General features: G+C 43.6%; 2 protein-coding genes across 3 annotated transcripts in view; one reads left to right on the top strand and one right to left on the bottom strand.

Moving 5' to 3' along the window:
• Positions 1-14,573, bottom strand: part of LOC129831888 (beta-galactosidase-1-like protein 2) — a 96,441-nt gene that overhangs the window by 47,705 nt on the left and 34,163 nt on the right. The window contains exon 12 of one of the 2 annotated variants that reach the window (XM_055895442.1): positions 626-715. The exons of the other annotated variant lie outside the window; for it this stretch is intronic. The gene's annotated coding sequence lies outside the window, so the exon portion shown is untranslated. Of the gene's footprint in view, positions 1-625; positions 716-14,573 lie in introns of those variants that run through there. 2 annotated transcript variants of the gene reach the window in all.
• Positions 632-13,602, top strand: LOC129831887 (galactosylgalactosylxylosylprotein 3-beta-glucuronosyltransferase 1). Its single transcript, XM_055895441.1, has 6 exons — positions 632-721; positions 1,565-1,707; positions 3,256-3,767; positions 6,646-6,942; positions 10,082-10,188; positions 10,479-13,602. The coding sequence occupies exons 2-5, from the start codon at positions 1,596-1,598 to the stop codon at positions 10,166-10,168; spliced, it is 1,008 nt and encodes a 335-aa protein (XP_055751416.1). The 5' UTR covers positions 632-721; positions 1,565-1,595; the 3' UTR covers positions 10,169-10,188; positions 10,479-13,602.

The following is a 14,573-nucleotide window of genomic DNA, read 5'->3' as shown; positions in this document are numbered from 1 at the left end:
CCACATATACCTCCTGTAAACAGGACCCACTGGGCACAGACATCAGTTCAATGTTTAGTTTTGATTTACATTTGATTGATTTGTCAAGTAACCTGAATTCAACATGAAATCAATAAAAAAATGTCACAATTTCATTGGATTTAGGTTAAAATGCCCTTTTAGTTGGTGACTTTACAAATACAATACGTTTTCCATGTTGACTCAATGTCATCACGTCGATTTTTTGGGTTGAAATGACATGGAAACAACGTTCATTCAACCAATTTTTGCCAAGTAGAGAATGACGTAAGCCCTGATTGGAGTTCTGTACTATAGTCCTCTGCTGCGCCTGCTCTTGAACAGTAGTTCTGTGATGGTTGAGACAGGGATATTACATTGTGGATGCACATGCAGCTGAGGTAGATTGATTGGCAACCTTGTCAGATACTTCAGTACAGTTATTGATGCCTAGATTTGGTCTGAATGGCATCCTAATGTGACTGATGTCATGTCTTCCTATAACGTGACTGACGGATGACGTCATGCGGTGACTAAGCCCTGGCCAGTTGTCTTCCATCCAGGTCTCAGGGTGGTGTTTCCTGGCTGTATGAGGAGGCATGGCTGGCTGAGATGTCGTGGATGATCACACCACTCTGCTCGACGTGCTGCTGCTGTGCGGGCCTGGCTCCTCCAGCTGCACCATTGCATCACTGATGGTGCCATGATCCAGTTCTAACTGTGGGTGAGGAATCATAGTAATTTACCATAATCATCAACATGTTTAGCACAATACATTATAGCCATTGTTGTAATATGGCCATAGGCCTGTTTATGACAGGTTTTAATGAGTGCAAAATACCATATTAGTCTCACCGCATAGATTCCTTCCACAGCACAAACACATTGATCCATCGGTCTAATCAAACACTGATATTCCAAAGCAATGAAATGTGCATATGCAAAAATGATTAAATTATTTCTTCCAGATAGTGCCTGTCTGTATACCACAGGAGTCGGGTGGCACCTTAATTGGGGAGGATGGGCTCGTGGTAATTGCTGGAGCAGCGGAATTAGTGGAATTGTATCAAATACATCAAACACATGGTTTCCATGTCTTTGATGCCATTCCATGTACTCCATTCCAGCCATTATTATGAGCCGTCCTCTCTTTAGCAGCCTCCACTGCTGTATACAGTTTTAGATACTCAGGCAGCACAATGGCAATTTCCACTGAGGACTTCCCTGTCTACTCTCCACTGAGGCAGGAGAAAACTGCTTAAAACTCTTCTTGCCCCATTTCTTTATCAGTGGAAGGCTTTTATGGGGCTTATGTCTCATCAGATGCATTCACACTTTTGAAATTAACTCTTTTGCCTGACAGGATGTGTATAAATTGAGTATTTTTACGCCTGGAAGATTAATAGAATTAACGTGGTATTATGTTGTTGTGCTAAAAGACTGTCCCCTTCCTCATGGTAAAAATAAGTTAGTGGTTCTCTCAGCCAAGCCACCACATCTTGTAGAGTGGATCATTTAGCTAGCGGCACTTATTGACATGTTTGTCGCTCCTCCTCTCTCCTGGCAGGTAATGACGAGACATAAAACCAATCCTGGAGATGCCGAAGAGAAGAGACATTCTTGCCATCGTGTTGATAGTGTTACCGTGGACTCTGCTCATCACCGTTTGGCACCAAAGCGCAATCGCTCCGCTGCTCGCCATCCGCAAGGGTACATCCTCCACTTTCTCATAGGTCCTCTGTTGCATTCAATAGCCAAGTTATACAATCCAATTCAATCACATGCCCAGTCACAGAACATCATGGTACAGTACATACAGTACAACACATGGCTTCCACAGGGTCTGTTACAGATCCCTATGTGGTGGTGTGCATCATCAGATCGTAATATAGGTAAATTGTCAGTTAAGGCTATCCAAAATGAACTTCTTGGTAAGTGTCCTTTGATTCGCACAGTCCCATCCGCAGCTTGTGCTTGGACTAAAGCTAATTTACACGCAGCATATGGTCTTCAGCTAATATATTTATCAGTTAAATTGTAGAAGGCTTTTCAAATCAAAAGGAGACTAGATTAATTTCTAATGCCCTTTAATCAGCATCTGAAATAGTAATAATCATAATAATCACTGCTCCCTAATAGCTTTCAGGCAGGCTTTCTAGAATCTCCTGAGTTGGTGTTTATGTGGCTCCCACATACTGTTCACAAGCCTGAGACGTTATCACACACTCACATTATGAACCCCCTTCTCCATAAATGTGACCCCAAGTGACCGTAATAAAGGAAGAGTCTGATATGTCAAGTACAGTACTCTGTCTAGTGAACAGAACCATATTAATAGGCCCAATGCATCTGTTTGTTTTTATCTCAATATCACATCACTGGGATTGTTTTCAATTAAAATTGTCAAAAAGAAACAAAAATAGCTTCTTAGCAAACAGCAATTTCTCAATCAAGAATTTAGCTAGGACTGTCTGGGAGTGGTCTGAGTGAGGTGCCTAACTATTCCATCCTCAATGTGGAAATATACATAAAACACAGGTAAATCACATTTTTGACTTCACTGTGCCTTTAAGGTGACCGTAAATCAATAGCGTTCTTTGCCTCCTTTCATTTGGCATCAAGGTGAAATGTAAGATGTAATATTGGCAGGTCTCCACAAATCAACTGGAGCCGTTCCTTTGTTTTGTCTTAAGAGTAGCAGGGGTTTGCCAGAATGCTTTCTGTCAGCCACCGCAGAACATCTGGACCTCAGGAGATTGTGTGAATCTGCTGTGTGATGTAGAAATATCATTTCTGTCTGAGGTGAGAACCTCCTCTCTAACTGAGCACTGATAAAGACTGCCATGAACTATGGAACAATGTGGAGAAATGAAAAATGAACTACGTTAATGATCCAATAATGATATTAGATCCATCATAGAGAGCTATGGGAAGCCACAAAATCATAGCTCCACTACTGGAATAGGCCCTGTCCCTGCCATGGCTGTTATAGCTGAATGAGTAGGGGCAGCCAGGGGAGCCGCTGCCCTAACCAAACTGTAGCCATGTTGTCCGCTCACGTCACGCTGCCTGCTTTCACTCTTTGCTGCCTGTCACCACCTAGTAAAAGAGATCTTTATCATACCAGAGAGGCTTGCAGTACATCAGCACTGACTCTCAGGTACTTGCCTCTTGGATTGTGCCACTTGAGATTATACAGTGGGAAACCCCTCCCCCGGGGCGTGCTAATGCGTTTTATGTCTTTCTGTTCTCCTGCAGATGACGGAGCCGACGGAGGGCGGAGGGAGGCGGGCCAGGCCAGCGACTCTAAGGAGTACTGCTCCTCTGATAAGGACATAGTTGAGGTGGTGAGGACGGAGTACGTGTACACACGGCCGCCACCATGGTCCGACGTGCTGCCCACCATCCACATCATCACCCCAACCTACAGCCGCCCGGTCCAGAAGGCAGAGCTGACGCGGCTGGCCAACACCTTCCTCCATGTGGCCAACCTGCACTGGATCCTGGTGGAGGACTCTCAGAGAAGGACCCCGCTGGTCACACGCATGCTCAGGGAAACGGGCCTCAACTACACCCACCTGAACGTGGAGACTCCCAGGAACTATAAGCTGCGTGGGGACACACGGGACCCCAGGATACCCCGGGGCACCATGCAGAGGAACCTGGCGTTGCGCTGGCTCAGAGAGACTTTCAACTCCAACAGCAGCCAGGCGGGCATTGTCTACTTCGCTGATGACGACAACACCTATAGCCTGGAGCTGTTTGAGGAGGTCAGTCCAGGCCTGGGGCTCAGTGGCATCTCATTGCTACGTCTGGTCCACTATATTCCCTTTAGTAACACTGAACACAATGGTAGTGGGGAGTTTACAGCAAATAATTTAAGAATAAATAACATTTATTTTAATTTGGAACCATTTTTCCACATTGAATGATGGCTACTCCTACTCCTAGTAGTAATAGGTTGTGGTTATTGCCTGAAGTATTTTGATTCCCATTACCAACAACAGTGGTCCAAGGATAAGTTTGAACTTGGTAATTAGTGCCTCAGGCCATTCATTTTGACTCAAGATACATTGGCTTGGCTTGAATGGATGCTGTTGGGCCCTGGGGCACTAGCCTCAGGTCTTGTTAGTGTGAACGGGGCAGGTTGTAAATGATGTGCTCTGTATCGATGGGCCTGTCATTGCCTGATTTCCAGGGAAAGGTAGAGTGCTCTCCCTCTCCCTAGTAGCCCTCCATCACTTACACCCAGCACCAGCACTCTTTATAGGGGAGAGTAACGACCTAAAGGGCTGAGCTTGAGCTAGCTGCCTTTGGGCTGACCGATAGAGAGAGTCAGTGAGAAACCACTCAGACCCAACTGACAGAGCAGTAAATATCGGTAACAGGTGTAAGTCATGGAGGGGATGGCTTTGGAGACAAGGCAGAAAACAGCTACATGTGAAGGGGTTTAAAGTAGACATCCATCCAAGAGATTGCATGTTGTTATGATCTGGACATGAATTAACCTGACTGGAAAGATGCCAGCTTGTTCAGCTTGACCTGACATTTGAAATATGAAACATTTTACAAATTAAATCATTCATTGTCATGAACTCTTGCCCAGACTTGGCAGTAATTCAATATGGAAACACGGGTTACAAATACAACTGCTGAATAAAATACGTACAACAAGGAACTGTAATGGCCAACCTAACCTTCTGGTATTGCACCATTACATAACATTAAGCAGATGCTCTTACCCAGAGCAAACCAGACCATGGGGAAACATTCCATGTTGAGAGACATGGGCAGAGACTCTGCTGTAAATTGTGAAAATTAAAATAGCTCATGAAATATGCATCTGCCATAGTTAAACTAAATCACAGTAAAGGGGTGCATTAATTATTAAGCTTTCATAAAGAAATGCTTATGTTGCCTTTCCAAAGCCACAAGGAATACTTACCGGCAGCGCCTGCCTTTTATCATATCTAGCCTTCTTCTTCAGCATCCACATTCAACATTGTGAACCAGATCACTAAGAATAGAATATATCACCTAAATTGAATACTTTTTTTTAGATCATAAAATAAGTATTTGATCTAAAAGGTAAATATGATATTGCTTCTGGTTTAGGCATCATTGGGTGTACTGATGAAAATGGGGCACCGTTTAGGAGTTGAACTAAGCCATCAATTCCATGTATTAAAGACAGATAATCAACCTATAGCAGTATAATCACCCGCAAGCAGTATCAGCCTATTTCTGATGACAACTCACTTTAGAGCTTCTGTGAACCAGTACAGATCCTCATCTCGTCACCCTCTCCTGTGCTCCAGATTGATTAATACACCTCGATGTCTACCGTCTCCCTTTAACGTTTGGGATTAGTTTCCTTTGTTGTGCTCAGACTTCAAGAACATAGGCAAGCTGTCTCTGTGGGCCTCCCCATCACTCACATCGCCACAGTAAATGAAAGAGTTTACACACACACAGACAGAGAGAGAAAGTAAGAGAGACAAGAGGAAACTTAGCAGAAACACTTAAAATCCACAAAAATGGGGTAGCACTTTGTGGCAATTCCATCAGCTCAGCTCTAAACTGAGGAGAGACTGGGTGCCATTTTAGCACCGATTCCCATTAGTGGCAGCCTTGGAAACATTCATTTTCACATTGTAGCATGGAGGGAGAGGGGCAACGCCCCTGATGATGCCTGAGACAGTTTCATTCAAGAACCAAACCCTTGAGGAAAACAGATATTTCACTCGTAGGAAAGATGCATGATCTAAACTCGTGATAAAGGTCCGTTTTCTAATTATCAGAAATCACACATGACCCTTGAGAGAAGGTGATGTCATCCCTAACACACAATTATGTGAAATATTATCTGGGTGGCTAGCCTGGCAGAGTCCTGTTCTTGGTGGCCCAGATGTGTTTCCAAACTTCACACAGACACGTCTCCTCTCTGATCCGCTGGGCTGATGGGTTATCATTAGATACGGCTAGAATACTGGGACACACACATACGAACTGTTTCCACAGTGTTGTCCCAGCCACCCACCCTCCACACACCTCCTCTCTCCACTGCACACCTCATTTAAAAAGCACTTCTACAACAGAACACCAGCACCACTATTATTTCTACTGCATTGAGTGTGGATACATTACTCTACAGTTCACTCCTCATTAGAAAACTTCCTTTCATGACTCTCTCGCTGCCAGTGGTGCAGAAACATAGTCGACAAAGAGCGGGCTGCCGGGAGATCGTTTGATGCTGGAAGATTAAAGGACAAACCTGAGTCTCTGAGAAACGGAAGAGGCTCGGCACCTTTCAAGCATCTCCTCAACCAACCTGCTCTTCTACTCCCATCCACTCTGTATAATGGCCCTGGTCCTCAAACCCACTTAGCTCTGTCCATGTTTACTCTTCTTAGGCTGGGTCCATCACGGTGGCCCTGCAAGGCTCCTGTGATACATGCAACATACACATTCTACATTTTAGCTTCTCTGACTCTATTTGTATCATTGTTTGCAATGAAAACTATAATGAATGTATTTTGCTTTGTTGGCACATCTTGTATAGACACTGATACACTGATCCTGTTAATTAAAAATACAAACAGCGCAAATATGCTTAACTTTCTCTGTCCTCTCTTCTTCTCCATCCAGATGAGGTCAACAAGGAAGGTATCTGTATGGCCCGTGGCCTTCGTTGGTGGTCTGCGCTACGAGTCGCCCAAGGTCAACGCAGCGGGCAAGGTGTACGGCTGGAAGACTGTATTCGACCCTCACCGGCCCTTTGCCATCGACATGGCAGGCTTCGCCATCAACCTGCGGCTCATCCTCTTCAAGCCCCAGGCCTACTTCAAGCTGCGGGGAGTGAAGGGAGGCTACCAGGAGAGCAGCCTGCTCCGAGAGCTGGTCACACTCAATGACCTGGAGCCCAAAGCTGCTAATTGCACTAAGGTAATGCACAGCAGATAGAGCAAAACAGATGCTTTCTTTTTACATGTTATACTCTGTAATTTTACACCAGAATATCCTCATTTTATCTATTGGTAATTTACATAATGTCAGGCAAATGAGAAATCCATACTCTGATGATACTCTGGTGGATCCAACCTTAATGCAAAGGCAGTGGCAAGTTCACTCTCTCCAAAACAACTTTATATACAGTGGGGAGAACAAGTATTTGATACACTGCCGATTCTGCAGGTTTTCCTACTTACAAAGCATGTAGAGGTCTGTAATTTTTTATCATAGGTACACTTCAATTGTGAGAGACGGAATCGGGAAAAAAAATCCAGAAAATCACATTGTATGATTTTTAAGTAATTAATTTGCATTTTATTGCATGACATAAGTATTTGATACATCAGAAAAGCAGAACTTAATATTTGGTACAGAAACCTTTGTTTGCAATTACAGAGATCATACATTTTCTGTAGTTCTTGACCAGGTTTGCACACACTGCAGCAGGGATTTTGGCCCACTCCTCCATACAGATCTTCTCCAGATCCTTCAGGTTTCGGGGCTGTCGCTGGGCAATACGAACTTTCAGCTCCCTCCAAAGATTTTCTATTGGGTTCAGGTCTGGAGACTGGCTAGGCCACTCCAGGACCTTGAGATGCTTCTTACAGAGCCACTCCTTAGTTGCCCTGGCTGTGTGTTTCGGGTCGTTGTCATGCTGGAAGACCCAGCCACGACCCATCTTCAATGCTCTTACTGAGGGAAGGAGGTTGTTGGCCAAAATCTCACGATACATGGCCCCATCCATCCTTCCCTCAATACGGTGCAGTCATCCTGTCCCCTTTGCAGAAAAGCATCCCCAAAGAATGATGTTTCCACCTCCATGCTTCACGGTTGGGATGGTGTTTTTGGGGTTGTACTCATCCTTCTTCTTCCTCCAAACACGGAGAGTGGAGTTTAGACCAAAAAGCTCTATTTTTGTCTCATCAGACCACATGACCTTCTCCCATTCCTCCTCTGGATCATCCAGATGGTCAGTGGCAAACTTCAGACGGGCCTGGACATGCGCTGGCTTGAGCAGGGGGACCTTGCGTGCGCTGCAGGATTTTAATCCATGACAGCGTAGTGTGTTACTAATGGTTTTCTTTGAGACTGTGGTCCCAGCTCTCTTCGGGTCATTGACCAGGTCCTGCCGTGTAGTTCTGGACTGATCCCTCACCTTCCTCATGATCATTGATGCCCCACGAGGTGAGATCTTGCATGGAGCCCCAGACCGAGGGTGATTGACCGTCATCTTGAACTTCTTCCATTTTCTAATAATTGCGCCAACAGTTTTTGCCTTCTCACCAAGCTGCTTGCCTATTGTCCTGTAGCCCATCCCAGCCTTGTGCAGGATCTACAATTTTAACCCTGATGTCCTTACACAGCTCTCTGGTCTTGGCCATTGTGGAGAGGTGGGAGTCTGTTTGATTGAGTGTGTGGACAAGTGTCTTTTATACAGGTAACGAGTTCAAACAGGTGCAGTTAATACAGGTAATGAGTGGAGAACAGGAGGGCTTCTTAAAGAAAAACTAACAGGTCTGTGAGAGCCGGAATTCTTACTGGTTGGTAGGTGAACAAATACTTATGTCATGCAATGAAATGCAAATTAATTACTTAAAAATCATACAATGTGATTTTTTGGATTCCGTCTCTCACAGTTGAAGTGTACCTATGATAAAAAATGACAGACCTCTACATGCTTTGTAAGTAGGAAAACCTGCAAAATCGGCAGTGTATCAAATACTTGTTCTCCCCACTGTATATAACCAGGTGCTAAAAACGTCCTCGGATCCATTAGGTCACTGGCAGGCTCCCCACACATAGTGGGTGTGATTGTAAAAGGCTTCAGGGCACAGTGTAGTGTTTCAAACCCACTTCATCTCCGGCCTGGCTGTTCTCTGTCTGGCCCTGGCCCCAGCCGCTAAGCCTCTCCCTGGGCAGAGAGGAGTCGGACAGGGGCCTTAGCCCACCACCACTCACACTCACAGGACGGGATATTCAGCCTGATTATATTCAGGACTCCTGGAGGGGAGTAGATGAAAGGGGTGGGTGGAGGGTGGAGCGGGGGGCATCCTAGCATGCATTCAGCCCAGATGAGCACAGGGAGAGGGATGGGGGATGAGCCGTGCTCCGGCACCTCTCCTCCTTATAATCTACCTCTTCAGATGCCAGTGTGACTATTAACCTCATCTACACCTGGGTAAAGTGGGAGTTGGCTTCTGGTGGAGGCAGCTCAAACACACCTCATGCATAATTCATTACTGAAGTGGAGGAGATGAAAGGTAGGGCTACTCAGAAACTGAGGGGAAGAAAATTAGCTCTACACGTCGATTCTTTTCCACCATCAATCTCCTGGATGTGTGTCCATTTTCCAGGGCCAATTCATCCCACTCCAAAGGCTTGATTGGGGCTATAGTTACCGGTACGTGACGCACCCAAAAGAACTGAGCTGCATCACTTTACAAAGAGCCAAAAAGGGGGCACTCTATTCCCTATCATATAATGTTGAGCTGACACGCCGGAGTACATTCTTACATATAGGTTTCCTATTGTACAATCTGTACTGCTCTTGTTGCTATATATGGGAGTAGAAGAACATCACCGCAGCGAAGAGGAGAGAGGAGAGAGGAGGGGTGAATGGGATCAGGAGAGAGGAGGAGTGAATGGGATCAGGAGAGAGGAGGAGTGAATGGGATCAGGAGAGAGGAGGAGTGAATGGGATCAGGAGAGAGGAGGAGTGAATGGGATCAGGAGAGAGGAGGAGTGAATGGGATCAGGAGAGAGGAGGAGTGAATGGGATCAGGAGAGAGGAGGAGTGAATGAGATCAGGAGAGAGGAGGAGTGAATGGGATCAGGAGAGAGGAGGAGTGAATGGGATCAGGAGAGAGGAGGAGTGAATGGGATCAGGAGAGAGGAGGAGTGAATGGGATCAGGAGAGAGGAGGAGTGAATGGGATCAGGAGAGAGGAGGAGTGAATGGGATCAGGAGAGAGGAGGAGTGAATGAGATCAGGAGAGAGGAGGAGTGAATGGGTGTGTGTTTGATCGTGAGAGTGCTGCCTGATGCTGATTATTTTCTCTGATATTTCTCTACAGATTCTCGTTTGGCACACTAGGACGGAAAAACCTGTCCTTGTAAATGAGGGGAAAAAAGGATTTACAGACCCCAACGTGGAGATTTGACGTTGTCTCCTCGGGCAATGGTAGAGAGAAATTATTCAAATGAGGTCACATCTCAGACTTATTTTACTAATTTATAAAAAATATATATTTTTAGGACCTCTGGCGAACAGGAAAATGGTAAGCGTCCCAATGATAAGCACATTTCGGGATATTGTTTGACTTATCCATTGCTTTTAAAGACAGCCACATTTTTGGGCTAAGAAGGTCACCAATAACTGTAAGCGTTATTACATCTAATTGATCTGCACTGCAAATTGACTTAATTATGAATGTGTGTAATTTCTCAGTGAGTCCCTACTCTCTTTTCCAGGTGGTTGTCTAATATGGACCCTGAGAAGAAAAAGAGGCCATCTCCCAGTGCAAACAGTGTTCATGTCTTAATCATCTCAGAAAAGACTGCCTCGGGGGCAAAATCTTAATCCCCTTGACTGAAACTAAACACTTTTAATATTGGGATTAAAACAGTACAAATGTATCATATTAAAGCACAGATTAGTTCAAGATGGCAATATTTATCAGGTTAAATGTTGCTAGCAGCACCAACATCAAGCAGACGGTGAGAGCTGAGTCATTAAGGATCAACGGAAGATCGATGCTCTCGGAACCTGCATGGTACCATACTGCGTCTGTAGTGTCCTAACACGAGACAGCACAACACAAACATTGCAGGGAGAGAGGGAGTTACGCAGCCAATGAGATGGAACATTACTGGCCTGAACAGGCTAATGAGATATCCATTGTCTTTCCTTCTATAGACGTGGATCTACAGGGCAGGGGATGAGATCCTGAGATCTTAGTAGGGTCTGTAAGAGACTGGAGGATCTGATTGAACACTGAGCCTCTGGACACCTTTAATAGACATGTACTGAAATGTCCTCGTCTTCAGACCGAACAATACTGGAGAATCCGAACAAGTCATCTCTCAGAAGATCAATTCGACTTTCAATTTTAATTTGTTTGTTTTTGGTGTTTACATACATTTTCTTGCTAGTTCAATACTATTGACTTGACTCTTGCCTCCATTTTGAAAGCTACAGATGTGGCACCATCCATTTTCAGTGTCATTCTCAGACAGGTCATTCAGTGTGTACTGAAGCTATTCACTTGAAATAAGTGACATCAAGATGGGCTCCTAATGCTTGGGAGGCACACAATATTACAAGTCAACGTCCCAAAACTTAATTTAACACTTAAAAGCACCAGTGACTGTGTTCCTAAGTGGCAAAACGTGTACATACTAATTTAACACAGGAACAATTAGAGGACTCATAGTAAGGTCCTCTCAGATAAAATGTAACAACTGTATTTATATAAATGTAAAAATCAAAACTAAGAATTTACTTAGGCATTGCCAATAACACCTCACTGTATGACCACTGGCATAGCACATGTTCTCTCCTGTTTTTCCATCACATGACATGGACAGTATAACGGCACATCACCAAGTTGGGTTAAACCTAACGTTGTAACCATGTTACAGTATTCACATTACCCAATGATGAGCACTTTGGCAGATGGCCATATAGTATGTTGGTTTATATAACCACAGTAGCTAACTAGTAGAGTAGGACAAAATAAAGCATTTGACATTATCCAAGCTAAAGGCACTGACAGTACAAGTCGAGATATACAGTAAAATCTGCATAAGTATCCAGGTTCACAGTGCGTATTGCCTACGTAAGTTAGATATTTGCGCTACATCTATAAGCCCAGTGCAGTGTAGAAATGTTGCTGAATACTTAACCACAGTTTCATCAGAGGTAAACAGAATCATGCTAAAATGTTTCCAAGAAACATCCGTCATTCATTAATGCGTCTATGAACTGTAGGCAAGTAAGAAGGCAAATCAAATATTAAAAAACATGAAAACTAGAAGAAGATCCTCTGCTTTGGACAACTACTAGGAAGATACCCCATGCTAGAACCCCAGTCTGCAACACCATTCTACCCATGAATGCTCAATCCTATTTTTTTGCCCTTACAAAACTGTACCATGTACGGGTTGAAGTTAGTTTTGTGTCAATTCTTGGATATAGCAGGCAAAACTTAATGACAAGCACAATTGAATTGATGTCATGCTCAGCTACACCTTCAGCTACAGTATTAAGGTTTCATGTCTGTTTCAATTTCTTCATGGATCCTTCAGTTATACCTCAAATGTAGCGGAAGACACTAATGGCAAACTATGAAAAAGGAAGATCAATGACCAGGATAGTTATGGCCTATTAACTTATCCAAAGTAGTATGAGATCAAATACGCTTTTCCTATCAGTTACTGTTCCCCCATCGGATATGGCTCCCCACAAAAATATGCTCCCCCATCAGGTCAAGTGGACATACCAACATGTCATTTCTGATCATTTCTATTCAATAGTATTGTTTCATTAAAGAAGTCAAACCGAATGTTTTGAGATCAAACAATGTGTGTGGCTGTTAACGTTCATGTTGACCTCATCTTTAGGCTTTGGATTGCACAGCAGTACCATTAAGATCATTAGGAAAGAATCAATGTCTTCTGATCTGTTTCCATTCAAAATGTCAAGTGAAGTCTGTCTATTTATGCGAAAATCTAAATTAATATATTTATTTATGTATTTATTTGAAGTATGAATGTCCTCTTGTCAAATTGAATTATAATTGAACATTTATTTGTCCATGTTTGCCCCCACCCCCTTTTTTCATCGCTGCCTGTCAGCCACTGAGGTTCAGAAACCACACGCAGACAAGCTCTGAGGTTACATTTAAGTTCGTGGGCAACACCAAACAACTGAGACACAACATTTCATTATTTACCATTAATTCTGTATTGCTCTGACTTCAATTGCCATCAATAGCCTTCATTTTCAATTACCTTTCTTAGAATTGATTGTGTTCATTAATGTGATTTTAGGAAAAATGTTTGGGCCTGTCTAGAGAGCCCTGCAGAGATGAACCCAGAAAACACTAAGACATGAGCTATACATAATGAAAGTGCAATTTCAACTCTTGGATATTTAATGGAGCTTGCTCCTACACTGTTGTAATCACATAAATAATCATAAGTTAGCTGTAGTACTCTGACGGTACAAAACTCAAACTTCTCCTTCCATCTCTGGCTTTCTCACACTCTCACAGTTGGATCAACGAGCGATACTGTTCTGACCATCAGACACGGCTTTAATGTAATGGACCAGCCTTATCCAGTGTTTAGCTTCGTAGTGGTACATACATAATGTAACAAAGGTGATGGTTCATACAAGGCCCTAAATGCTTTCTTAGGGCAAATCACTATTTCCGCCCCTTCCTTTACCTACTTTGATCCACAGTCATCTTCCATCCTTGTGTGAATCACTTCTTCTGCATGTAACTCTAAAGGTTGTTCATTTCTCCTCAAGACTCCATCTCAGAGATACCATATGGCATTTATCAAGAAAAATAAACAACTGAAAAGTGAAGTACTTGACAAATGTCTTTGTATTTGAGAGTATCCACTGCACTGATGGTTCAGTTTAATTCACCATCACACTTCACCGGTTAATCTCAAAAGAACAATCTGCGTATTTGTTTTAATTGTCCATTCAAAGAAATACAATGTCAAGTAGATGTGTCCTTAAATCCGGACAAACACCTATACATTAAAATACATTAAAATACCTGAAATCTCCAAATTAGTATCTCTGACACAATTCTCACAATACACATATGGAATGGTAATGCACAAACAACAAGTACAAAACAGATATTGCTGTACAGATACTGCAGTTGCCCATCATATATAATGAACGCACAGTTAAATTTACAAGCTCTAGTAGGATGCTTTATTAGTCTGGATCATTCAGAGGGTGGGGCTTCCCAACAGGAAATAAATGCCATGTGCAGTGATGTGCATCGATTCTGAGTAGCTATCTAGCTAGGTCCCTGATGGCAGGCAGTGTGTGAAAATGTGAGAGGATGGAACTCCTAACCATACCTCCATTCCACTAGGCCATCCTCACTATACGTCAACAGTCATTCCAAGGTCAGGCTTGCTGGCGAATTGGATTTTACCATCAGCTTCTAGCTCCTCAAACACAATGACCTGAGATCAACAAAAGGCTTTGAAACACAGCAGAGGTCAATACAGCTGAGGCGTGGAACCAACACGTTCAGAGGGAAGAGAAGTCGCCTGAGGACTATTCCCGCAAAGCACTGCCAAGTTCAATATCATCAAACCCACGGGGTGGCCCAGCCGCTGTAGCTGTATATATAAAAACTATTGACCCTTGATGTTCCTAACAGAGGCATCTGAGTGAACTCCTGTGTAGGGTGTTTTTCCAGGGAACTAGTTAGACAGAAAGGCAGTATCAGTTACGGCATCAGTATCTGATTGTTTCCTCAGTTAAGCCAAGGTCCAGAGAGGTAGAGGGTTTGCTGGGGACCGATGGAC

Source organism: Salvelinus fontinalis, chromosome 33, assembly GCF_029448725.1.
Source record: "Salvelinus fontinalis isolate EN_2023a chromosome 33, ASM2944872v1, whole genome shotgun sequence".
Classification (NCBI taxonomy): domain Eukaryota; kingdom Metazoa; phylum Chordata; class Actinopteri; order Salmoniformes; family Salmonidae; genus Salvelinus; species Salvelinus fontinalis.
This window is presented reverse-complemented; position numbering and strand designations above follow the sequence as displayed.